Source organism: Equus przewalskii, chromosome 12, assembly GCF_037783145.1.
Source record: "Equus przewalskii isolate Varuska chromosome 12, EquPr2, whole genome shotgun sequence".
NCBI classification, from domain to species: Eukaryota; Metazoa; Chordata; class Mammalia; order Perissodactyla; family Equidae; genus Equus; species Equus przewalskii.
Window position 1 is genome coordinate 33,104,507 of NC_091842.1, and position 25,967 is coordinate 33,130,473.

The 25,967-nt window shown below is 51.0% G+C and overlaps 1 protein-coding gene across 6 annotated transcripts in view; it reads left to right on the forward strand.

The window, feature by feature from the left end:
- The first annotated feature begins 5,352 nt into the window (after positions 1-5,352).
- Positions 5,353-25,967, forward strand: part of LITAF (lipopolysaccharide induced TNF factor) — a 35,819-nt gene continuing 15,204 nt past the window's right edge. The window contains exon 1 of one of the 6 annotated variants that reach the window (XM_070566742.1): positions 5,353-6,006. In XM_070566742.1, coding sequence (XP_070422843.1) covers positions 5,988-6,006 — 19 coding nt within the window. In that variant the 5' untranslated portion in view covers positions 5,353-5,987. Of the gene's footprint in view, positions 6,007-12,143; positions 12,294-12,937; positions 13,030-13,888; positions 15,222-19,052; positions 19,807-25,967 lie in introns of those variants that run through there. The other 5 variants (XM_070566739.1, XM_070566746.1, XM_070566747.1 and 2 more) reach the window with 5 other exon arrangements.

Below are 25,967 nucleotides of genomic sequence, written 5' to 3' on the forward strand. Positions count from 1 at the left end.
CCCAGGGAGCACAGGGAAGATGGGCGTCTGTGAACCAAGAAAGGGCCCTCACCGGACACCGAACCTGCCTATGCCTCGATCTTGGACTCCCCAGCTTCCAGAACTGCGAGAAATAAATGCTTGTTGTTTACAAGCCACCTTGTCTGTGGGAGTCTGTTAGCAGCCCCAGCCAAGTGAGACGCCCAGCAGAGCGTGCTCTGGACTACACTCCTCCTCACACCCCCTGATGAAGCCCGCCAGGAAAACTGCCCATCCTCCCAGGCCTGGCTTCGAGACGCCGAGGGCCCCGGCCGCAGGTTCCCACGTGGAAGGAGATCCGGAGGGACGCCCTCCTGGCCCAGGAGACCCTGAGGCCCGCTCAGGCCGAGTCCGCTCTGCTGTGTCTCCCGCCCCGGCTGCTCCCTGGAGGAGGAGAGGAAGTCTCCCTCTTGCTTGCATTGCTCTTGCTTCCTGCCGCGGGCACCGGGGTCACGGATGTCTCATGGCAGCAGACGGAGGTGGCAGTGACTTAGCCGTCCCAGGCGGCAGTTCCCTAAAAAGGCCTGGGTCCCAGCCGTGCAGGAGAGCAGCTGGCAGCGATTCAAGGGGCCCGGAATGGTCTAAGCTTTCATTTGCAGCAATCACACTTCTGGGAATTTGCCCAAAGGACCTAGTCCTGAAAAAAGGAAAGGCCAAGTGCCGGGTGCGATGTCAGGCCGTGACGTCTACAACAGGAGATCATTGGTGCAACACGTATGTCGTAACCCTGGGTGGCTTCGTTGGAAGGCGTTTGCACAAAGGAGTCATGAAACCTCTTCGTCAACACGGAAAATACTTAGGATCGCGCTAAATTTACAACACAACGTGCGCTCGCGGGGATGGCGGGCTGCGCTGGGGGGCCACGGATTTTCCCAAAGCGATATTGTCAAATGGGTCTAAATGGCAGGAAAGCCAGCGTGCGTGTGGCGAGGGGCTTCCAGCCGCCTCCCCAGGGCTCCGCCAGCCAATTTGGCGCTCAGACTGCGGCTCCCGTTCCATTTGGGAAAATGAAGACTGACAACTTAAGGCGTGTTTCCTTTTTGGAAGATCTTGTGGCTTTCTGGAAGGGAAGAGAAGGATGTGTGGAAAAAAACCCAGGGAGGGCCCCCGAAGCCCCCTGGGAGGCAGGGCCCCTCAGGGTGGGGATTCCATCTTTTTCACATCAGAAGCTTGTTGACAGCTCAGACAGCCCAGCCTCCTTCCTGGAGACTGAGGCAGGGATGTTTATTTTTTCTAAAAGGTTTAAAAAGGGCTTTGTTTTATTGCAAAAGCAACGCATGCCCAGGCACCCTCTCCTCTTCAGAGGGAGCCACCCTTGGCTGTTTGCATCCTTTCTTTCTTTGAGATGTTTCCATATCAAGGGTTTTCCAATTTTTTTTTTTTTTTTTTTTTTTAGCTACGAGCCACAGTGAAAAAATAGACTCTGGGCCGGCCTGGTGGCACAGTTGTTAAGTGCGTACGTTCCGTTTCTCAGCAGCCTGGGGTTCGCCGGTTCAGATCCCGGGTGCGGACATGGCACCGCTTGGCACGCTATGCTGTGGCAGGCATCCCACATAGAAAGTAGAGGAAGATGGGCATGGATGTTAGCTCAGGGCCAGTCTTCCTCAGCAAAAAGAGGAGGACTGGCAGTAGTTAGCTCAGGGCTAAGCTTCCTCAAAGAGAAAAAAAAAATTATAAAAAAAAATAGACTCTCCACTGTAACCCAGTGCACACAGACACTGGCCTATGACTAAGACAGATTTATGTGGCCATCCTTAACAGGAATAACGCCGTCTGGGGTGTCCATCCCGTTTGTGATCAGGGAACCAGGCAAAGAAAGGGTTAGTGAGTAGCTGATCAACAACTGACACGGCCTATCAAATGTTTCTCAGACAAGAAGAAACTGTGTGTTCTGTTTTGCAGAAGTCGCTGTCCCCATCTTGCCGATGTTGCTGTTTTGCAGAAAAACTGACACATTTGCAGCAAGGCCCCTGCAAAATGTTCTAGCACCATCGTCCTAAAGTTACCTTAACTCATTAACGTCTTAAATTCTCCTCCCCTGGGAGGGTCCAAACAGCGCTTTTTAGATCATGCGACGGATGTCACAGCATGTTCACCTGCAGTGCATGGCCCTGAATGAACACAGTTGTTACAAAGAAACTGTCCCCCTCTGCTCTCTTGGGTACAAGGTCTCCACCAGCACCCCGCTCGCAGACGCTGCACTGGGAGCGCTCGCTGGTGCTCTCCGTTGCTTGCGCGAGCAATAAACCCTTTCTTCACTGACCTCTGCCTTGGGTGTGCTTTTCCACTTCACACTCATAAGAAACAAACCCATTGAGTTTGGTTTGTCGACTCGAAATAACCAATAACCGATCAATGGATGAAAGAAATAAGGTGACCTTTACATGAGCCAAAGAGACGATCATAATCTGGGAAGGCAGTCTTCACAAAGCAAGAAAGCGTTCCGGAGAAACACGGTTTTCATTAAGTCTTAGGTCCTTTTTAGAATAAAGAATGTGCATTAAACACACCCAGGATACATTTCATCAGAGTTTCAAAAAGGTGTTTCGTTGCAACTTAGCAGGTCAACATGACCCCAATGTCAGGAAAGGGAATTTATTTGAGGAGTACAAATACAGGTGTTACCCACAGGGCTTGAGAAAGGGAACTTATTTTAGGAGTGCAAACATGGGCATTACCAAAAGGGTATAACAGGCTGTGTAGGAGGGGAAGTATACATTCTCTCTCTCTCTCTCTCTCTCTCTCTCTTTTTTTTTTTTTGCTGAGGAAGATTGGCCCTGAGCTAACATCTGTGCCAATCTTCCTCTATTTTGTATGTGGGTCACTGCCACAGTACGGCTTGATGAGTGGTGTGTAGGTCCATACACGGGATGGAACCCACAAACCCAGGCAGCTGAAGCAGAGCCGGCTGAACTTAACCACTACGCCACGGGGCTGGCCCCTGCATTCTCATTTTAATGGCTAAAGCAGATGTACAATGTATGTTCGATAGGTCTTACATTAGGCTTTTTTGTTTAGTTTAAGCCAAATCAGTTCTGAATAGTCACACCATATACCCCAATATGTGAAGATCCCTTGTCATTGTTACATGTTCTGCTCTGTTCTATCCCATCTCATTTAAAAAGAAAGATCGGGGGCCGGCCCAGTGGTGCAGAAGTGAAGTTCGCACGTTCTGCTTTGGCAGCCCAGGGTTCATCGGTTTGGATCCTGGGTGTGGACATGGCACTGCTTGGCACACCATGCTGTGGTAGGCGTCCCACATATAAAGTAGAGGAAGATGGACATGGATGTTAGCTCAGGGCCAGTCTTCCTCAGCAAAAAAAGAGGAGGATTGGCAGCAGATGTTAGCTCAGGGCTAATCTTCCTCAAAACAACAAAATAAATAAATAAAATAAATAAAAAGAAAGATGGGTGGTCATAACCCAGTCAGATGTTTTCTCGTCCCACTTCTTGGCGTGACTTTCAGTGAAACAACAGCTGTCGATATAACACAACGTGAGTTGTCGGTGCTCCCTGTTCTGCAGCTCGCCTTTCCCCCTCCAGAATTTCGCAGCTCACTTTACGGAACTGGACAGACAGGGCCGCTTCCTCCTCCCTCACATGGCAGCGGAGCTCACGGGATGGCTTTTCACGACGCATTTATTTGTCCGGCTCCTTTTTAATAGCTGTTCGCGTTGCCTCCACTTTGGGCGGTCCCCAGCGAGGGTCTGGGGACATCCCATCCCCGCACAGCCACGGGGACGTTGTGCGGGGAATTCCCAGTGTGGACTCCCCAGGGCACCTCTGAGACCCTCTGTCGGCGGCTGGGGACGCCCGGGGAGGGGGCTCATTGAGGTGTCCCTCCGGGGGCGCAGAGGGACCCGTTGCTCCACCCGGGCGCCCCACAGCTGATGACCACACAGGACCTCGTTTCTCTTATGTGTCACAACCTGCATGTGACACTGGGAAATACCTGTGCAGCTTCCAGAAATGAGTGGGGCCCGAGTCACTTCTCCTTTCGCCTCCCTCGCTTCCTCTTTTGTCGCTCGAGGGCCCCTCCTCAGCCCTGATTCCCCAGGGCGTCCGTGCTGCTGGCCTTTCTGTCCTGGGGCCTTGATATTGTGCGGGGGGTGAAGTCCCCAGGTGGTAACAGCCGGCTCCACACGTCCAAGCACACGAGGTGGCAGGACCTCACGGCCACAGAGAGTCACAGTGACTTTTTATTTTCAGTTCTGTCTTAGGTTCAAATCCTGGTTCTGACCCTCACAAGTGGCACAACCTTAAGTCTTATGACTTCATCATTTATAAAATGGGGATTATAATTCCTACTCGGGGGAAAAAGGCTCGAATAACGGGTGAGCACACAGACTTAGAAAGGGCCTGTCTGCGTTCTGATCTTGGTGTCGCACTGACTAGCTGTGTGACCTTGGGTAAGCTACTTCACCTCTCTGTGTCTCAGTTTCCTCATCTGTGAAATGGGAGAATAATAGTGCTACCTCATAGCGTTCTTGTGAGGACTGAGTGAGTTAATATTCATGCTAGATTGGCGCCAGGCTAGGTGTTCATTATTGTTTATTATTAGGAAGGATAGGAGCTGGCCTGGTGGCACAGTGGTTAAGTGCGCACATTCTGGTTCGGTGGCCTGAGGTTCACTGATTCAGATCCCGGGTGCGGACATGGCACCACTTGGCATGCCATGCTGTGGCAGGCATCCCACATATAAAGTGGAGGAAGATGGGCATGGATGTTAGCTCAGGGCCAGTCTTCCTCAGCAAAAAAAAAAAAAAAAAAAAAAGAGGAGGATTGGCAGCAGATGTTAGCTCAGGGCTAATCTTCCTCAAAAAAAAAAAACAACAACAGCAACACAACAATAATAGTAACAGCTCTGAACGACTGAAGCGTTGCTGGGAGCCAGGCGTGATGGCCTCCTGCTTCCCTTCGTGAGCTCCTCTCACTGTCACGGCCACATGGGGAGATGTGGGACAGCCGGGGAGTCTGCAAGGAGGAGCTGGCGAGGTCCTGCTGCTGGGAAGGGGCCAAGAAGTGACTTTGATGAAGTCCTCAGGCCTCGTGACAGCCTGGAAGTCATCAGTTCTGCTCAGACCGTTTCCTCAAACCCGGGGGGCCCGGCCGCCCACCCCCCACCCGCGGTCCGGTCACCCCCTGGAGGTTGGGCAACCCCGGGCTTCGCTGGAGCTCGCCCACAGCCCGCCCGCGCTTCTCCTTCAGGCTGGAGGAGAAGCCGCCTTGAACCCTGGGGTTCAGATCCTCATTCCGGGAAACGCCCAGCCAGCTCGGCCGGGGCGCCCGGGAGGAAACCTCAGACAAGGAAGTGCGTTTGAAAGCCGGCTGGGAAGGTGCATAGGGGTCTGGGCCGCCTGGACAGGCAGGGGTGAAGGGCCCAGAGGACCCCGTGGGTGCCCCGAGCGAGGGGAGGAACCTGCCCAGAGACCCCGGCAGGACTGGGGGAAGCTGGCAGACCGTCCACATCCAGACAAGGAGGGCAGGAGCTTGCTCCAACTCACGCAGAACCGCTTATTCCTGTTCTGTAGAGATGGCGTCGGAGGGAAGGGCTCTGAGGCTCAACAGCTTGAAACACCCAGGCCTGGGTGTTCTAGAAGGCTCTCAGCGCCAAGAAGCTCTCTACAACCTGGTGGCTAAACACGGACTTGGAGCCAGACAGCCGGAGTTCAAATACCCCTGCTATCAGTCCAGCTGTGTGACCTTTGGCAAGTTGCTTAACCTCTCTGGGCCTCAGTTGCTCCATCTATCAAGTGGAGATGAGAAGACTTCCCTCACAGGGTTGTTGGGGGAGCGGCACCTGGTGCACCATGTGACTGTTGGTTAAATAAATGTGATTCCGGGATCCGTGTTCCACCCACCCCACCCCCGTCCCGCCCAGGGCTGTGGAATGGATCTGAGAATGAAGCTCCTCTGTGCCATGAAGACATGTGCTTCCTGGAGGCTGCAACCCTGGGAAGGAGCCAGCGATGATTGCAGAGTCACAGGGTACTCACTTACTATTGACTTAGGATCGCTCTCCTGTGCACCCATTCCGGGGGAGTTGGGACCTTGTCGTTTATTTAGGTATCCTGGTCCTCGCCCCCGAACAATCCTAGCACCCAGGACCTGTCAGCTGAGGCAGTGAAAAGGCCGTATGGCAGCCTCCGGAGTCAGCCAGACACCGTTTCAATCCCATCTCCAGTTGCCTTCCTGCTGTGTGACTTGGGGCTTGTTACTTAACCTCTCTGGGCCTCAGTTTCCTCATCTGTAAAACAGGAGGGTTTTTGTAAGAAGAAAATGAGATAAGGAATGGAAAAGTGCTTTGTCCAGGGTGTCATTACTCAGGGGGTCAGGCCTCGCCTCCTGAGGACACATTTTTCTCTGCGGTTTATGGGGCCCCCAAGGCAGGTAACCAGGTCCTCACTCTGGGCAGGCCAGGAAAGGCCCACCTGCTGCTCTGGGGCTGCTTCTCAGGGCCAGGTGGAGATGGAGGCAGGGCCAGTTCCGGGACGGCCTCCTGCCTCCGGGAGCCAGGCTGACCCTGGTCATTCTGGAGCCAGGAAGCTCTCCGAGGCCTCCCCTGGCCCTGGTTGCCGTGCCGTCCCCCCTACCCGGGCTGAGACCAGGGACTGCACCACCTTGGGCCTCCTGCTCTGGCCGGAAGCGGACCAGGCAGGAGACATTGTCGGACGGAATGTGCATTTTAGACAATGCAGTCTGCAGTGTTCGGGGCAGACGTCTACTAAGCAGTCCTTTGCTGTGCATGTGAGATTCAGATTTAACCGGGCATCTCTGTTTTTATCTGCTGCCTCTGGCAAGTCCATCAAGGCCTCTCTCCGCCCCCAGCTCATGGCATTTCGGCTCCATCTTGGCAGCAGCAGATCAAAGGTCTCCCCAAGGCCGGGGCCCCCCCCGAGGACAGGGAGCCGGGATCTGGGCACGGGGTGGGGGTGCCACCTCCGGCCGGCTTCTTGTCCTGGGGCCTCAGTTTCCCCATCTGCATAACTCCGCTGTGAGACTGTGGGCTGTGCGGGGCTCTGGGGAGGACGAAGCGTGTGACGTGTGTGGGAAGCGTGTTTGGGAAATGGAAAAGGTGTTATGGCAACAATTCGGGACCCGAGTCCCTTGTGAGTAACACGGGCCAGTCCGGGGAGGCCGCTTCTGGTAACTGGGTTCCTTTTTGGAAAATCTGTTTCTTTCAACAACAATTTGTGTTTGTTCTTAAAACATTGGAATATGGAGAATAGCGAATGGAAAAAAAAAAATCCCTGGTTATCATTACTCAGAAACAACTATTTAGAGCGTCCTTCATCCCTGAAAAAGCACGAAGACTTTTTTCCAGGTGTGTGTGTGTGTATATATTTTTTCTTGTAAACAAAAAACGAGGTCATATTCTGCATTCTTTTAGGAAACCTGTTCTTCCTCCCTGGCTGCTGTCATTTCTGAAGTGTTAGAATATTCCAGAGGGAGGCTCCCCCTTCCCACTTGGTCCGTGGAATTGAGCGCTATTGATGGAAGCGTGTCCACCTCCCAGAGCTCCTTCTAGGTGCTTCTGGGGGAGAACACGGCCGCAAAGTCTGCAGGGGGAAGAGATGCTGCCACGGACGTCGTGTAAGGCTGTGCGGCCCCCCCTCCCGCTGTGTGCTAACAGGGCACACGTAAATTACCCGGTTTACTTTTTTTTTTTTAATTGAGACAAAATTCACATAATATAAAATTTAATATTTATCCATTTTCAACTCTACAATTCAGCGGCACTGAGTCCATCCAAAATGTCACGCAACCATCACGATGATCGACTTCCAGAACATTTTTAGCGCTCTCATGAAGAGACCCCATACCCACGAGCGGTCACTTCCCGTTTCTGCCCCCCTTCCAGGCCCTGGCCACCACTAACCAGCTTTCTGTTTCTATGGATTGGCCCATTCTCCAAATTTCACATAAATAGAATCATATGATATGTGACCTCTGTGCCCGGTTCTCTCACTGAGCATCATGTTTTCAAGGTTCCTCCAGGTGGTAGCAGGTGTCAGAACTTCATTCCTTTTTACGACCAAATAATATTCCATTGTACGGATGACCCCATTTTGTGTATGAATTCATCACCTGATGGGCATTGGGGCTATTGCCATCTCTTGACTGTTGTGAATGATGCTGCTGTCAACATTCCTGTACCAATTTTTCTTCGAATCCCTCTTTCCAATTCTTTTGTGCATACACGTAGGGCTGGAACAGCGGCTGCACCATTTTACACTCCCACCAGCAATGCGTGAAGCTTTCAATCTCTTTGCATCCGTCCCGGGACTTGTTATTTCCCACTCTTGCGACCCCATAGTGTGTATGATGTCATGTCTCATCGTGGGTTTTGATTTGCATTTCCCTGACGACTAATGATGTCGAGCGTCTTTTCCTGTGCTTGTTGGCTATTTGTACACCTTCTTGGCAGAAATGTTTCTTCAGGCCCTTTGCTTGTTTTTAACTCCATTTTATTTTTTTTCTGGTAAAATACATGTAACATGAAATTTACCATTTTAACCATTTTTAAGTGCACAGTTCAGTGGCATTAAGTACACTCACAATGTTGTGCGGGTGTCACCATTATCCACCTCCAGAACTTTTGGAAAAAAAGCTATTTTCTTTAAAGCAGTTTTGGGTTCACAAGAAACTTAAGAGGAAGATACAGAATTCCCATAGGCCCTCGGCCCCACATACAGAACCCCCCGTTATCAACATCCCCCAGCACAGTGGTGCCCTTGTTACAATCAGTGAGGCTGCGCTGGCACATCATATCACCCAAACCCACAGCTTGCATTAGGGTTCACTCTCGGTGTGGTCCATTCCATGGCTTTGGACAAATGTATAATGACACGTGTCCACCATAATATTATACAGCCTATTTTCACTGCCAGAAAATTCCTCTGTGTTCTGTCCATTCATTGTGCCCTGACCCCTCCCCCATCCCTGGCATCCACTGAACTTTTTTTTTCCTTGAGGAAGATTAGCCCTGAGCTAACATCTGCTGCCAATCCTCCTCTTTTTGCTGAGGAAGACTGGCCCTGAGCTAACATCTGTGCCCATCTTCCTCTACTTTATATGTGGGACGCCTGCCACAGCATGGCTTGGCAAGCGCTGCCATGTCTGCACCCGAGATCCGAACCGGCGAACCCCAGGCCGCTGAAAGGGAACGTGCGCACTTAACCCCTGCACCACCAGGCTGGCCCCTCTGCTGACCTTTTTACCATCTCCCTAGTTTTGCCTTTCTCCAGAAGTTTTTCATCATCTCAATGCTCATTTTAAAAATTGGGTTGTTTATCTTTTTGTTGTTGAATTGTAAGAGTTCGTTATAAAATCCAGATACTAGACCTTGAACAAATACATGATTTGCAAATATTTCTTCCGTTCTATGGGTTGTCTTTTCACTCTGTTGATAGTGTCCTTTGATGCATAATGGTTTTTGATTTTGATGAAGTTTAATTTACCCATTTTTTCTTTTGCTGCTTGTGTTTTGGGGGTCATATTTAAGAAACCATCACCTAATAAACGTCACAAAGATTTACACTTTTGTTTCCTTCTGAGAGTTTTATAGTTTGTCCATTTTGAGTTAATTTTTGCGTATGGCGTGAGGTAGGGATCCAACTTCATTCTCTTGCACGTGGATATCCAGTTCTTCCAGCATCACTTGTTGTAAAGACTCTTTCCCCGTGATGCCCTTCTCAACAGTCCATTGGCCACAGACGTACGGGTTCATATCCGGACTCTCGATTTTATTTCATGGATTTATATGTCTACTCTTAGGCCAATACCACATGCTTTGATTACTGTCGCTTTGTAGTAACTTTTGAAATCGAGAAGCCCGAGTCCTCCAACTTTGTTCTTTTTCAAGACAGTTTTGGTTATTCAGGGTTCCTTGCAATTCCGTATGAATTTTGGTATCAGCTTGTCTATTTCTGCCAAAAAGACAGGTGGGGTTTTGGTAGAGATTACACTGGAACCGTACATCAGTTTGGAGAGTATTGGCAGCAGTGATGGATAGTTTCATGTCTCGACATGGCTAGGCTGTAGTACCCAGTAATTCAAGAAAACACTAGTCTAGGTGTTGCTGTGAAGGTGGCAGATGTGGTCAACTTCTACAAGTTGATTTAAGTAAAGGAGATTATTTTGGTAATTTGGGCCTCACCCAATCAGTTGAAGGGCCTTAAGAGCAAAATTGAGATTTCCTGGAGGAAGACATCCACCTGTGGACTAGAGCTTCAGTTCCTGCCCAAGGGTTTCATGCCTATCTATCTATCCATCTATCTATCTATCTGTCTGTCTGCCTATCTATCATCTATCTATCTATCTATCTATCATCTGTTTATCTGTCTCTTTCTGGTTCCAAATCTGGACTGGTACCATATGAATGTCTTTCCATTTACTTAGGTCTCCTTTAACTTCTTTCAGCAATGACTTTAGTGTACAAGTCTTAAACTTCCTTACTTAAATTGCCTTCTGAATTTCTTTTTCTTTTTTTTGCTGAGGAAGACTGGCCCTGAGCTAACATCTGTACCAATCTTTCTCTATTTTGTATGTGGGATGCCGCCACAGCATGGCTTGATGAGCAGTGTGTAGGTCCACACCCAGGATCCAAACCTGTGAATCCTGAACCACTGGAGCAGAGTGCACAAACTTAACCACTATGCCATCTGGCTGGCCCCTGAAGTTCCTTTTTGTATTGCTCTTTGCTGGCGTATAGAGATGCAACTGATTTTTGTATGTCAATCTAGTATCCTGCCACCTGGCTGAGCTCGTTCATTAGCACTAATAGTTTTTTTGTGGATTCTTTAGGGTTTTTCTATATATAAGATCATGTCACCTGCCAATAGAGATGGCTTTACTTCTGCCTTTCCAATCGGGATGCTTTTTTTTTCTTTTTCTTGCCGGATTGCCCTGGCTAGGACTTCCAATACGATGTTGAACAGAAGTGGCAAAAGCAGACACTGTTGCTCGTTTCTCATCTCAGGAGGGAAGCATCCAGGCTCTCACCATGGATGATGATGTTAGCTGTGGGCATTTTGTAGATGCTCTTTATCAGGTTGAGGATGTTTCCTTCTCTTCCTAGTCTGTTGAGCGTTTTTATCATTAAAAGGTGTTGTATTTTGTCAAATGCTTTTTCTGCACCGATTGAGATGATCACGGGGCCTGTTTATTTTTCTTCTCTTCTTGGAAGTCTTGGGTCGGAAATTCAATCTCTGTGGTTTTTCGGGGATTAAAAAAGAGTGAGAGTTTTATGGCTTTCCCCATAAAAAATGGCAAGCTCCCAGCTACAAGTAAGTGTTTAGGACAGATGGAAAACAAAGCCAGCTCCTGTTGTGGTCCACAGCTGCGTGGAGAAAAACGAAGGAGGACGTGGTAGTACGGACTAAAAGACAGACGGAAATTCAGGTGTGTGACCACTTTCCCTTCTGTAGAAAGGAAGAAGGAGAGAAAGGAAGGGGAGATTGGAAGGAAAGGAGGAAGGAAGAAAAGCATCCACACAGGGCTGCTTCTTGAACATCTTGCTCTGTCAGATTTTCTGCTGGGCGTGCGTCCTGCTCTCGATGATGGTCTGCGATATTCTGGTTCAATGTCAGGCCCATAGGTCTTTTTGCCCACCTTGAGAATGGAGAATGGCAGAGGTTGGCCATGATCCTGCTTCCTCTATAGTTTTAAAACCATAACAGCTTGGCCTCGTTACTAACAGCTACCTGGCCACTCCCATGCTTGAGAAGATTTTGAAATCCCCTCCACCCGTTGAGTAATACATCCACGGCGGACGGGAGCTAGGTCCCCACGGTGAAAGGTGGTGAGAGCTTTGCACAGGGACCGAGGGGCCAGATTGCTGTGGGACCTCGGGCAAGTCACTCTCCCTGTCTGGGTCTCAGTGCCTCTAGGCTCTCAGTGCTAAGGCACGGGATTCCACCACTGGAGTTCTGGCATTCAGATCCATGCATCCACCGCAGGGCTCCTAGGCTCCCCGCCTAAGTGGCATCTCTGTAGATGGCCACATTAGGGAACTACCCATCTCCAGGACTCTACTCTCAAAGCCACACAAGCTCCTTAATGCCCTGTAATGACTCCCCAGGGGGCCCCGCTGGATCACTGCTGCTGTTATCACAATGGCAGGCAGACCCGGCTTTTATCAGACAGGCAGGCAGCACCCACTTAGGGGCAGACGGTTGAGTGGATGTTGAAACAGCAATTATTAATTCCCCGAGCTTTCAGTGATGGAGTGAGACAGCGCCTAGGGGCCACAGGCCACCCTGGGGGCACACAAGGTACCAAGACAGCACGTCGGTTTTCCTAACACTTAATCTGCGCTAACCCCTTTGCTTGCATTATCTCAGTAGATTTTACGAGATATGTACCGTTAAGCCCATTTTACAGACAGAAAACGGAGGCCCAGAGAGAGTGGGTGATTTACCCACAGGCACACAGAGTGTCTTGGGCTGTCTGGATGCATCTGAACGTACAGAACTGGGTTATGGGGAGAGAAGGGCCGCCCTCCGGAGGACAGGGAGCGCGGGCCGGGACTCGAGGGTGGTGGGCCGGGGACGGAGGGCGGGCAAGAAGAAGGAATGCAGAGATGGAGGACCTGGGGCAGCGGGGCGAGCAAGGCCGGGATCAGGAGGGGAGCGTCCGGGGTGTCCGGGGCACGCGTCGGGCATCCACGTGCAGGGGCAGCCTCCGAAAGGGGAGACCCCGGGATGGGGCGCGAGGGGCCTGGGCTGAAAGTGGGGGTGCCAGGAGGTGAGCGGGGTCGGGGGTGGACCCTGGGGGCCGTGAAGACCGGAGGGGTGGAGGGGAAGGGCGGGATAGGGAAGTCGGTAGGGGGTGGGTCTCGGGGCGGGGGGGGGCCGGGCGCGGGTCCCGGGCGCGCGCGGAGGCGGGAGAGGCCGGAAGCCCGGCGCGCCCCGCCCCGGCCGGTCCAGCCCCCGCCCCCGGCGCCGGGCCCTCCTCCACCCGCCGCCCGCCCGGCTCAGACCTCCCGGCTCGGCTGGCGCGCGGGCGGCGGTGAGTCGGGGCGCTGATGGGGGGCGCGGCGGCCCGGAGCGGGGGCCCCGCGGCGCCAGCACCTGCCCGGGGCTCGGGGCAGCCGAGGCCGGGAGACCCGGGACATCGTGCCCGGGGGGTCGGCCGGGGACGCCGGCGGGTCGCGGGGGTGGAGGGTGGAGGGGTCCGGCCGAGATCGTCCGCGCGGGGCCGCCCGGGCTTGGGTCTCGTCCCGGCCAGGGGACAGCTGGGCTCCGATCCTGCTTCCCCCAGGGCGCTGATCGCCCGCGGGTCGTGGGGGTCCCAAGGTGCAAGTGCGCCCCTCCCGTCCTGCGGTGCCCCCCTCCCCGGAGGGGACGCCCCGGGGCTTTTCAGGAATGTCCCGATTCGCTCTGGTGGCTGCCATCTCAGAGTTGAGATCTTCAGAGTCGTCAGCCGTGAGGATTCAGAAACAAAAACAACACAGACAAAAAAAAAAAAATAACAAATTTCTGGACGCTGGTCCCAGAAATTCGGCTCCTAGGGGCCACGGCGCCTGCGTTTTTGCCCCTGCCCCCGGGGTTCCACGCGGGATCCAGGGCCGCGCTCGGCGGGTGCCTGTGTGGACACCCCAGGGCCTAGGGAGCCCCCGAGAGGTGGACACCCCGGATTCGGGGCGCGAAGGGAGCCTTGGCCCTGGCCAGACCCCCTCCCCGCGGGGTAAGGTGGGCACCCTGTGGGCGCCGGCGTTGGCCCAGATCCCCTCTGCTGGTGCATATGGATGCCTCGGGGAACCAGGGGCGGAGTGGACATCGCCCTTCCCCGTCGAGCTGAGCAGGTGCCCTCTTCCCCTTTGCTTTTCCGATCATTATCGATCTGGACCGTGGGGTTGGTGTTGCGCAAGCGGATCCTGGCCAGGGTCACGGGAGCGCAGGTGTGGGGGAAATGGGCCTATTCTGGGAGGGCCGTGCATTCCAGGGATCAGGCCAGCTGGACCTTCACTAGTTTTCTGGTCGCTTTTGTGCTTGCAGATAGTGAGGCTGATGTCATTGCCTGTTCGACTGAGCTTTGGCGTTTGGGAAATCCGCAGTTTCTGGAAACCACAGGGCCTTCCCGTCTGAGCCCTCAGATTTGACTCCCCCCTCACAGCCTTCCCAGAGGGAATAAATCCTCTCCTTGGGCCAGCGAGCTGGTGCTGGTTCAGGGGCTGCGTGGAAGGCGGGTCAGCCCTGCAGTTCCCCCGGGGCCCTTTAAGGAAAGGCATGGCCTGCCTTAGAGTGTGTTGACTGCCTTGTTTACCTTCCTTCTCCCACCCCCAAGCTTTGCAGGGTGACTCTGTTAAAATAGGACTAACCTGCACGCCTGTAAAGAGAGGCCTGAGCTGGTATCTGGGGCTCTATCATTGTGCTGGGTTTTATCATAGTTCAGAGAGCAGGTGACTTGCCGTGCCTAGCACCGAATGACAACCATGTTGCACTGGCTTTGGTCTCAGCCAACCCTTGCTCTGGGAGTTAAACGTACACCAGAGTCTCTAAGAAACATTTATTTCAGATCTACTATGGGAGAGGCCCCCCTTCCCTTTTTCCTGTTCCTTTAAGGCATTAATAATAGATGCTTTTATTCACATTTGAAAAAAATACCCTTGTAATGTTTTCATGGATTAAGTGACTCGCTGACTGCTCTGAGGCCAGGATCAATTTCTTAAGTCTCTCAAATTCTAGATTGAAGTAATTGTCTGTCTTTGAAGTTAGTTTCCCTTTGTTCCATCAGTCTCTTTTATGAGCTGGCTGTGGGGAAATAAAGTGCCACCCTTACCCTTTATAGGACACAGAAGAAATGGCTCTGGGTCCTGAGGGTTTTACGCTGTGGGTGGAAAGCAGGAAACACACACACACAGGTGAAAAAGTCAGCGCTTGCTAATGCCTGGAAGGGCTTGAGAGAGTGGAAGGGAGGAAGCTGGGAGCCTGGGGCCAGGTCAGTCAGGGAAAGGTTAACAGAAGAGCAGAGGCCTCAGTACATGTGGCAGAAGGAACATGTGGTCATGGCAGCATTCCAGACGAGCAGAAGGCCTCAGCAAAGCTCAGTAGGAGGCAAAGACAAGCCCGGGGCTGGCGGCAGTGAAAGGGGAAGCAGGGAGAGGGAAGCAGCCGGAAGGTGTTTCCAGCCCAAGTTAATTTTCAAGGGGATCAACGTGTGTATCCTTTGCTGCCGTTAACCATCCCTGCTGATCGGAGGTGTGTATCGTGCTGCTCTGGGGCTGGGCTGGTGGCCTGCAGGAACTTAGAATTCACCCCCCAAAGATGACTCAAACCAAAGCTCCCATGACAGTGGAAAAAAGGGGTCTGTTAGAGAAAGTCCTAGAGTCTTGGCACCATGACTCGTCCTCTTCCATTTTTGCTTTTACTGCAGTGGAAACAGCCCAGTGGGCGCGGTGGTCCATCCCGTCAGGCACACAGACCTGACTCTGTCTGTCTCTTCTTTAGTACAGACGTGTTGGTGTCTTTGGTGCCCCTTTGGCTGCCCCTGGCTTGTTCTGAACTTAAGTGGTGTTTACTTCTCTTAAAATGGTTATTTGAGCTCAAAGCAGTTCTTTCCTGGGTCTCCACAATTTCATCTTTTTGTTGGAAGCTGAGTTGGCACCCCGGGCAGCTGTGATAACACGTCTGTGGCTGATGAAGTGGTCCCCAGGCTGCAGGCTATTTCAGTGAAGAACTGTGTGTGTGTGTGTCATTTCATAGGGCTTAAGTATGGATAGAAGAAAGACAATCTCGAGGGTGGGTGGGGTGATTCCCTGCTCATTTCGTAGCAGGTAGGAGGTTAATTCACGATCCTAAAAGCCGGACGCACTTTCTTCCTTATCGGTGTTAACTTCAGAGAAAATGATGGAGAATTTAAGCTACTTAGGTTACGGAGCTTTAGAATTGACGGGGTTCCTGGGGTAAATTTTAAGAGCCCAGGCTTGATTTGCCTTAACCTTGAGTCCAGGGACATTCGTTATTCATAGACGATGGGTTGATATTTTTTAAAGTTATATGAAAAAATAACAACCTGACAGAAAACGTGGAGGATCAAGAAGAGAATCAGGCATGATCTTACTCTGTGAACGAAACAGCCAGCCTTCGTTTTCCTTAGTGGGCGTCTTGATCTTTTGTCAGGGTGCCTGTTTTTGTGCAAAGTTGATAATCAGGGTCCATCCAATTTCGTCTCCTGGTACTGTCCTCTTAATGTTCTCCTTGTGTGGTTTCATCAGAAACCATCATTCATGGGGGCTGGCTTGGTGGCGCAGTGGTTAAGTTTGCCCGTTCCGCTTCAGCGGCCTGGGGTTCGCTGGTTCAGATTCTGGGTGTGGACATGGCACCAGTTGGCATGCCATGCTGTGGTAGGTGTCCCACATAGAAAGTAGAGGAAGATGGGCACGGATGTTAGCTCAGGGCCAGTCTTTCTCAGCAAAAAGAGGAGGGTTGGCGGCAGATGTTAGCTCAGGGCTAGTCTTCCTCAAAAAAAAAAAAAAAAAAAAAAAGAAGAAGAAGAAAAAGAAACCATCATTCATGTGGAAACGGGGGATGTGGTTTCACCAGGCATCCGGAGTGAAATTGCCTCTCTGATTCTGGGGGAGCAGCCCAGCTCCCCAGTGGAAGCATTTTCCATTCCACAAATCACTGTAATTTGTAGTTAGGCCGTGTTGGAACCCGGCTTTCGGATTGTGGTAACTATATGTGACTTGTGGAGCATGTTGCCCCACATGACAGAATTCAGAAGATGGAATTTGAAAACATTTCTCTGAAATATTTGTCTATGAGCTTCCATATTTTTAGGGAGGTATACTGAATTTGAATTTCTTTGGGGGTCAAATAATCTAAGAACGGTAGTGCAATTTCTCACTTCCTTTCCAGAAGAGGGCTGGAGACGCCAATTTTCCCTTGTGTCTAAATTCTTCCTCCTTAGAGTTAAAGAAGCACCATGTGCCCTGGATGTATTCTGGAGCCATGTGTAGGTGAAATTCCATCATGACAAAAACATTGCGGAATCTGTATTTTGAAGGTTGCCAGCCATTGGTCCTCAGTCTAAGGATTTTGAGCAGTATTCCATTTAATAAATGTACAAGTTGGATAGTTTTCTTAGGGTTTATTGAAATCAGCTTTCACTATGCTCGCATTCTTGAAAAGAACACTTTTCTCCAGAGATCCTAAAAGACTATATCTTTTTGGCCTGCCCAGCTGGTTCTCCACCTTGTGTCCCAGCGAGGCTGTTTTCTTAGGGGACCTGACAAAGGGGCATGCATGCCCTTCTTTTACCCAAGGAGTGCCTTTTTCCACTGGGTCGTTTCTGTGATTCACAGATTCTCGTCTGGGAAACCCTGCTCTGGGTTTCTTTCCTGGGGCCAGAGGATGGGGGTGGGGATTGGAATTGAATAATCTTCCTTTTTCTTCCTGAAAGAACTGATTTTAGGGGATTAAGTTGGTGGTTAAAAAGCTGCTTTATCTTCCCGCTGAAGGCCCTGCCTTTTGTGTGTCGATCTGATACCTAAATCAAGAAAGCAGTTCTGTGGCAGCTTGAGGATGTATTTTTAGAAGGTTTTATCACACGCATGTGGTGGAAACCACTTTGTGAGTTCGGAAATTTACATCTTTAGGGAGAGGAGGTTTGGGGCTGGGCATCCATGAGTGGTCAGCTGGGAGGAGTTTGGGAGTTTCTGTAAACTTGAAGGCTGACCCGTTTGCTTAAATTTTGAGATCACTTTCTCTCTCTCTCTCTCTCTCTCTTTTTTTTTTATCTCCCTGATTAGACATCTTAGAAACCGTGATCATCACCCCCGCCTCCGCTTAATCTTTGGCATTTAACCAAAACACACTTAAAAAAAAATACTTCCTTAAAAAAAGCTCGCCTTTTAAAAAATGTTGGGTTTTTTAAATTGAACTGGAATGCCTTTGGGTGAGGCCAGCCTATTCCAGTTCACCTTATAGTTTAATTTTAGATTTGCAAGAAAGTTGCAAAGTTAGTAGAGCTGGGGGGGGGGGGGCCTGTAAATCCCTCCGCCCGCTGCTAAAATATTACACCATCAACACAGAACATTTGTCAAACTGAGAAACTGCTGTTGGACCTCACTATTAACCAAACTCCAGACTTTATTTGGAGTTCATCATTTTTTCCACTAATGTCCTTTTTTCTGTTCCAAGACCCCATCCTGGGTACCACGTGGCATTTAATCGCCCCATCTCCCAGGCTTCTTTGGTTGGTCCCTGTTTCTCAGTCTTTTCTTGTTTTTCAAGACCATTTTTGAGGAGTACCTGTCAGAGATTTTGTAGAATTTCCCTCAAATTGGGTTTGTCTGATGTTTTTCTCATGATGACGCAGGGGTTATGGTTCTGGGGCAGAAGCCCACAGAGGAGAGGTTCCCTTCTCATCACATCCCACCGGGGGCAGATGAAATCCCCATGGCATCGCGAATGACATCAGCCTTCTTCTCTAGATTACTGGTGGTGGTTGCTAGGTTTTTCCATTGTAGAGTTACTGTTTCTTTTTTCATAGCCTGTTCTTTAAAAGCAAGACGCTAAATCCAGCCCAGAGCCAGGAGAGGGAGGGTGGAGGTTAACTCCTCCTCCTGCAGGCGGGAGAATCTACGCCTGTCCTTTGGAATTCTTCTGTAAGGAAGATTTGTCTTTTCTTCCTTACTTAAAAAAATACGCACTTTTAAAGAGCTCGTGCTGTGGTGATCCCCCTTGGATAGGAGATAGATATGTCAGCTTTGTGCACGAAACCTGTGCTCTGCAAGGAGATGCTGTGTGCGTAGCTTTCCCAAAGCCCTGTGGGGAATCCAGAGAGACGGAGAGCTCAGCGCTTCCTGGAGGAGGATGATGTGGTCCAGTTAGGGAGTCAGAATCAGACTTGCAGACAGGAAGCAATCAGGATGCACCAGGACAGCGTCTGTCCTCGAGGGCTGGAAGGTGTGGGATGGGTCAGAGGACCTGGGGCGGGCTTTAAATGAACGCTGTAGGTAGTGTTTACCACCCTTTTCTCACTTTATCCCTAAGTCTTGCTAAAGGCCAGACTGTCGTTTTCTGTAGTTTTCAAAGACGTGACAGTTACAATACCTGCAGTGATCTGGAATAGAGCCAGGACTGAGGAGAGGGAGGAACTCCTACTTTACACGGAGCTCTTACATACCGGACGCTGGTTTCCGCGTCCTCGGAAGCTGTGACGCAGCCAGTGATGGGTGAGTGGGGGCTTCCAGCAGCCCCAGGTCGGACTGTCGGCAGCCGGGGATAGCACGGAACCACAAGAAGCCGACACAAGCATTTTCCGATTTATTTATTTTTTTTTTAGACTTTAAGAAGGTGGAGAGAAATATGGGACTGATTTTAGAAAATGGTTAAGATACTTTTTGGGGAGGGATGTTGAAAGAGACCATCGATTGGAGTGAAGAAACACCAGAAGTCGTGAGACTGGAGTTTTCCTTGTGTTCAGACGTGGTCTGGGGAGAGGACCCCCTCGGCTGTGGGCCGGGGGCCTTTCATGAGTGTTTGTATTCATGGGGAGCTGTCGTGGCTTCTGCGGTGGTCGGTTTCGCCTGGTATTCTAGATTTTGGGCTTATTTTTAGAATGTGAACTCTTCCTTCTTGGCAGGAGTTGAATGCTTTTGGGGGTTTCCCAGTCGCTCTTGGGCTGCTGGTTAATTGAACAGAACCCTTGTGTGGGGTCTGTCCCCAAAAGGTCCAGCCTGGTGCCCACCCCAGGCCCAGGCTCTTGGTGCTGTGATGGGTCCTGTAACCCGACCCCACTCTTCTGGCCAGCCGCCGTTGGTCTCCCCACAGGACACAGGTGAGCCTGCTTCTGAGTGCTTGGTCACGCTATCCCCCTGCATGTCCTGTTCTGCCCTCGCCTGTGTCCCCGAGACCCTCCAGTGGCCTTAGAACCTGGACTCAGTTTCCTGTTTGTGTCTGCTCCCATGTCTCCCCACATTGCTTCACTTTGCCTCCCCAAATGGGTTCCTTAAGGTGGGTGAGGGAGGGTCCATGTCCCCCCAAACCTCCGTCCACCATCAGCCTTCGGAACCTCCCGGGTGAAAAATGGATCATAGCACAAAATGCGAAGAGAGCTTGATGTCGGTAAACAGGGTGTTGTTGGTATGAATTCGGGGATGACATAGCGGGAATGGTGGAGTGCCCTGTCTTCTCACCAAACGGAAGTAATTAGAAACTTTAGTCACTCTGCAAACACTCAGGGAGGGGCCGAGGGCCAGGTGCTGGGCAGGATGGGAGACACAGTTCAGGGGACAAAGGGCGATGACGATGTCATTTCACCCAGAGGCGGGAGGACGTGGGAGGCCACCCTGGGGAGGGTTTGTAGAGAAGGTTTTTTTTTCCCATGAAAAATAAGAGATTTATTTTATTTTACATTAAATTAAATTTTAAATTGATTTTAATTTACTTAATTATAAAGATGTTATAATTAATTATAGTAAGTTATAATTAGTTAATTATAAAATTATAAATTTAGTAAATATAATTCATAAGTATAGTTTATTTAATTTATGAGATTTTTTCCCCCGCCATCCAAAAGTAGGGCGTTCCTTTGAAACTTTGTGAGGTGAAATGGCATAAAGGAAAGAAGGAATTATATATGGGAAAAATTTTTGAGGATTCCCGGACCCAAAACATAGCCTACCAAATCATACAAATAAAACAGGACACCTAAAATCACACTAACAGACAGTGAAGGCAGGAGTGATGTGATAAATACACAGCCTACAGAAAGTAGAAATAATGTGGGGCCGGCCCAGTGGCGCAGCGGTTAAGTGCGCACGTTCCGCTTCCGCGGCCCAGGGTTCGCTGGTTCGGATCCCGGGTGTGAACATGGAACCGCTTGGCAAGCCATGCTGTGGTAGGTGTCCCACATATAAAGTAGAGGAAGATGGGCACGAATGTTAGCTCAGGGCCAATCTTCCTCAGCAAAAAGAGGAGGATTGGCAGCAGATGTTAGTTCAGGGCTAATCTTCCCCAATAAAAAAAAAAGAAAAGCAAAGGAAAGAAATAATGTGTGCACAGTGTAGTTTTGCTTACCAGAATGGGGAAGCCAGCGAGCATGCTGGAAGGCAAGAGGTGGTGCTCGTGGTGGTGGCGCCCTAGGCTGAGTCATCAGAGGTGGGGGTGGTGGGAGGTAGAGGAGATTGTGGTGCAAGAGAGAGAGGAAGGGGGTCATCTGTTAACGTCTCATCAGGGCAGACAGGTCACTAGCGTCAACCCCTTCTGTGTCTGCTGCCTCCAAGTCAAAGGTCAGGGTTCGTCATCAGCCGTGGCTGATGTGTGGGTGACGTGGAAAGCTTGAAATACAGCCGCGCGCTCGACTGCTCAGGTCGCCGCAAAGCAAAGGCTGAATGCTATTTTTGCCTTTTTTCATGAAAGTGAAAATCCTCTTGGGATTGCTTTTGGTGATCCAAAACAGATACTATTGTAGGTCTTTGGTGAAAGAGGTGCAGCGTAAAGTGAAATTTCAGAGAGTGGTGGAAGCCTGTATTTAATTTTCCTAATCTAATTTTTTGATCGTGTCTTATTGCTATGGCTCAACCTACGAAAGACCAGCAAGGATGTAAGAGTGGAAAGTGTTGGTTCACTGCAGGCCCCAGCCCACCTTCCTCCCCCGTTTACAGGCAGCCACTGTTGCCAGTTTCTTGTGTATCCTTTTGGAGACACTTTATGCATATTATATAAGAAAATATGTCTCTCCGCCTTCTTTATCCACAGATGATGGCCTGCTATAAATACTGTTTGGGCCTTTTCCTGGCAGTTATATCTCAGAGATAATTGCGCTTCTGCCCATAAAACTCTTCCTTCTTCTGTTTTGATGGTTGCCTGCCTTTCCCTTGTTTGGACACGGCATAAGTGGTGGCCCAGTTCCCTGCCGATGGATGATTAGGTGGTTTCTAGCAGCATCGAGGTGAATAACCCTGTGCCTCATCATGGGTCACGTCACCTATGCACAGGGTCATCTCTCGATTCCTAGACGTGGACTTGCTGGGTCCAAGGACTCATGCATGTTAAAGTTTGGTACGTGCTTCCATTTCGTGAGCCTCAGTTTACCTTCCCGCCAGCTCTGGGTGACATCCACACCCAGGCCAGCTGCATGTGCTACCGAACATTTTCTTCTTTGCCAGGGTGGAAAATGGCAAATCTAACGATGGGTGAAAAATATCTTGGTATCAGTTGTGGGTTTTTTAAAAACACAAACCTTTGACTTTAGAATAGTTTCAGATTTACAGAAAAGTTGTAAAGTTAGTAGGGAAGTCCTGTATACTCTGTCCAGCTTCCCCCGCTGTTAACATCTTACATGGTCAGGAGCTAGGAAACTGGAAACTGACATTGGTACCTTACAACTAGGAAACTGACGTTGGTACCTTACTGTTAACCAAACTCCAGACTTTATTTGGGTGTCACCAGTTTTTCCCCCGGATTCTGTTCCAACATCCAGTCCAGGATCCTACCTTGTATTTGGTTGTTAACGTCTCATTCGCTTCTGCTCTGTGACGGTTTCTTGGACTTTCCTTGTTTTCCGTGATGTTGGCAGTTTTGAGGAGAACTGGCTTGGTCCCCCGTAGAAAGTCGTCCATTCTGGGTTTGTCTGATGTTTTCTCATGATGAGCCTGAGGTCGGGGGTTTTGGGGAACAAAAAAGTAGCCTTTTCACACAATCGTGTCAGCAAGGGTGTGGTGTCCACATGACTTGTCGCTGATGATATCAAACTTCGCTGTCCGTCTGTGCGTCGTCTTAGTTGCATCTCCCTGCTTCCGAGAGAGATGAGCATCCTTTCGGATGTGAAGACCCGGGGGAGCAGTCCAGGGGTGGGCCGTGGTCAGCTTGACAGGTGTGGGGGCACCACGGGGACTAAGTGCACACCCGCGAGTCCCTGAGGACCTGGCGTGGAAGGGCTGATGGGGAGGAAGCAGCCCCTGAAGGACAGGGAGGTGCAGGGCCGGGCCGAACGAGGAAGTCCTTCCCGAGGAGAGGAGGACGGGAAACAGGAAGTGGGCTTGGAGGGGTCATGGCTGGGGGAGGAAGGAGGCCGGCCCTGGGGGGTGATCTCTGGACGTGAGAGAGAAGCAGGGAGCTGGAGGGGCTGAGGACCGGGGCTGAGGGAAGAGGGGTGCTTTGTTTTTATACCTTATCAAGGGAAGACATGAACCCCCTTAGAGATCTCAGGAGAGGGGCCGGTCGAGAGGCAGGATTGGTGGGGAGGGACCTGGTTGGAGCAGAGTCCCCTGGAGACTGCAGGGCGTGCCGGGATGGCCACACTCATGGGGTTAAAATGAAAGTAGAGCCAGAGAAGGGCTCCTTCTGAGCCAAGGGCAGGCAGAGAGATGCCTGGGGACTAGGGTGGGAGGCTGAAGGGCTCAGGTCTCTGCTGGGGGGCCGCAGTGCAGGGACTGGGGCCCCCCGTGGGAATGGGGAGAGCCCCCTGGAGAATCTGCACGGCCAGTTGGGGTCTGGGCCGTCACAAGGTGCGAGGTGTTGGTTCCCTGTGGCTGCCGTAACAAGCTACCACAGACTCAGTGGCTAAAATAACCCAAACTGATTATTTTACGGTTCTGGAGGTCAAAGTCCAGCACGGGCATCACTGGGTTAAAGTTAAGGTGCTGCGTTCCTCCGGGCGTCCAGGGGCCAGTCCCTTTGCTCGCCTTTTCCACCTGCAGTTCTTGGCTCACAGCCTCTTCCCCCATCTTCAAAGCCAGTATCGTAGCATGTTCTCTCTTCTCGGGCCCTCCTGCCTCCCTCTTACAAGGACCCCTGTGCTTAGATGGGGCCCACCTGGATAACCCAGGATCACCTCCCCATCTGCAGGGCCTTAACTTAATCACAGCTGCGAAGTCCCTTTTGCCGTTTAAGGTCACATATTCACAGGTCCTGGGGATTAGGACCAGTTTAGGGGGCATTATTCTGTCTTCCACACGGGGTAGGAGTGGGAGCGTCAGACTGCAGGGGATTTAGACAAAGATGTGAATGTCTACCTGTGAAGCTATGGGGGTAGTGGCCCCAGAACGGGAGCCCAAGGTGTGATGGCGTCCTCCTGCCTCTTGGCAATGAAACCTGTGTCACTCTGGTCAAGTGACTCTCTTCTGGGCCTTACACTGCTTCTCTGGAAGTACAACAATTCATGCTTTTCGAGGAACCCAGTGTTCTGAGCGCATCTACTCGCTTTATTATCACACAAGCCTCTGAGGTATAGGTACTGTTATTAGCCCATTTTCCAGATGAGGAAACCAAGAGAAGTGAAGCAACTCACCCAAGTTCACACAGCCTAGAAGTGGCAGAGTCGGGCTTTGAACTGAGGAAGCTTGGTCCCAGAGTTTCTGCTCTTAGACATTCGACTTGCCTTAAAATTCCATCATCTTAGTTTTCTCTCCAGTCCCTGCTCCGTGCCCCGCCTGCTCGCTTTCTTCCGTGTCTTCTCGTTTGTCGGAATAACTGTTGGGTATTCAGCAGGCCAGGCCGAGGGCCACGCCATTCCTGCTGTCCCGAGAGATGAGCCGTGCTCACCCACTCTTGTAAATGGCAGGGGAACTCAAGTGGGTGTTGCTGAAAATCCCACGTGTGGTAGCATCTTGGGCACCAGGCAGAGACGTCCCACCTGTGACGTCTCTGAGCTCAGAGGCTGTGGCATCAGTTTCCCCACCAGGTCACTTCCTCATTGGATTCTGCTGTGAAGCCCTTCGTGTCTCGTACAGTTGTTCAAGGAGAATTTGCAGCGTTGGGCATTCTGTCTCTGTGCCCTTCCTCTCTTTTCCCTTTGGGCCCTGCCTGCCTGCCTGTTGGTCATTTCACCAGAAGGGGATGGGGTGGGAAGGAAAAACGACCCGAGGCTCCTAAGGCCCCCATCTGCCTTGCTGGTTGTAAACAAGCCTGAGGATGGCAGAGGTGTGAACTCTCCCGCTTTCCTGTGCACACGGGTCAGTGGGAGTTGCTGACCTTTCTGGCATCTCGGGGTACAAGCTAGTTAGAGCCTGTGAATTTTCTTGACACCCGTGAAAAAAGACAGTGGGTCATTTCTGGAGGACAGATGGCACACCCTCCATATTGAGCAAGTGGCTTTAGAGCCACCCCAAGGACCGGCTAACGAACGTGGAGTGACAGGTGTGTCTGAGTTTGGGGTGGAGGCAGCGAGGAGCACGTGTGGAATGATGACGTGGTCTCCGAAAGTGCCTCTCTCCTTAACTCTCCTCCGAAACCCCGACCAGAACCGGGAGCGGATGTCAACCAAACCTGGGGTGCCTTCTGCAGTGTAGGGGTGCAGGCAGCATCAGAAACTTGCATTCCGGAGGAAAAATGGACCCATCATGGGGTTTGGAGATGGGGGCTTTCTTTTTTTTCTGGTTTTATCTTGTTTGTGTCTGCACACCTCCACACTTCCCTTTTCAAGTTCTTTCTACCCGCATCTTCGCTTGCTGTCCTGCTGCAGGGTCATCCCAGGGTGCCCTGTTGAGAAACACCGCTCCCCGCAGGAATCCCGCAGGAAACGAGGGGTCCAGACCCAATTAAGTGATTCCAATTCTGGAGCACGTTTGGCCACGCTTTGGTCAAACCCTCGTGTTACCTCGAGCTGAACTGCGAGACCGTGTGTTACTGCGGCTTATCCTTGCATAAACATCTTCCTTTAAAGACTTAGTTTTCTCACGTCTGCTTCCTAACGTCGATGCCATCCAAGCTGGCCTTGGCATGTCCTCTTTACACCTGAGTCTTGTTTTCTACAAACAGCTGTTGAAGGATCTGGGTGACCAGCCTGTCCCGGTTTGCCTGGGACTTTTCCTGGTGGAAGCTCCAAAATCCTGCATCTGGGGAAACCCCTCCATCCCGGACAGACCGGAACACTGGGTCACCCTGAGAAGCGCCTGTGAGGTTTTGAGCCTAGTTCTAGGTTCTGTGGATGCAAATTTTCATAGATTTCAACCCTCGCCCTTGTAGGGCTCACAGACTGACCAGGAAGACAGATAA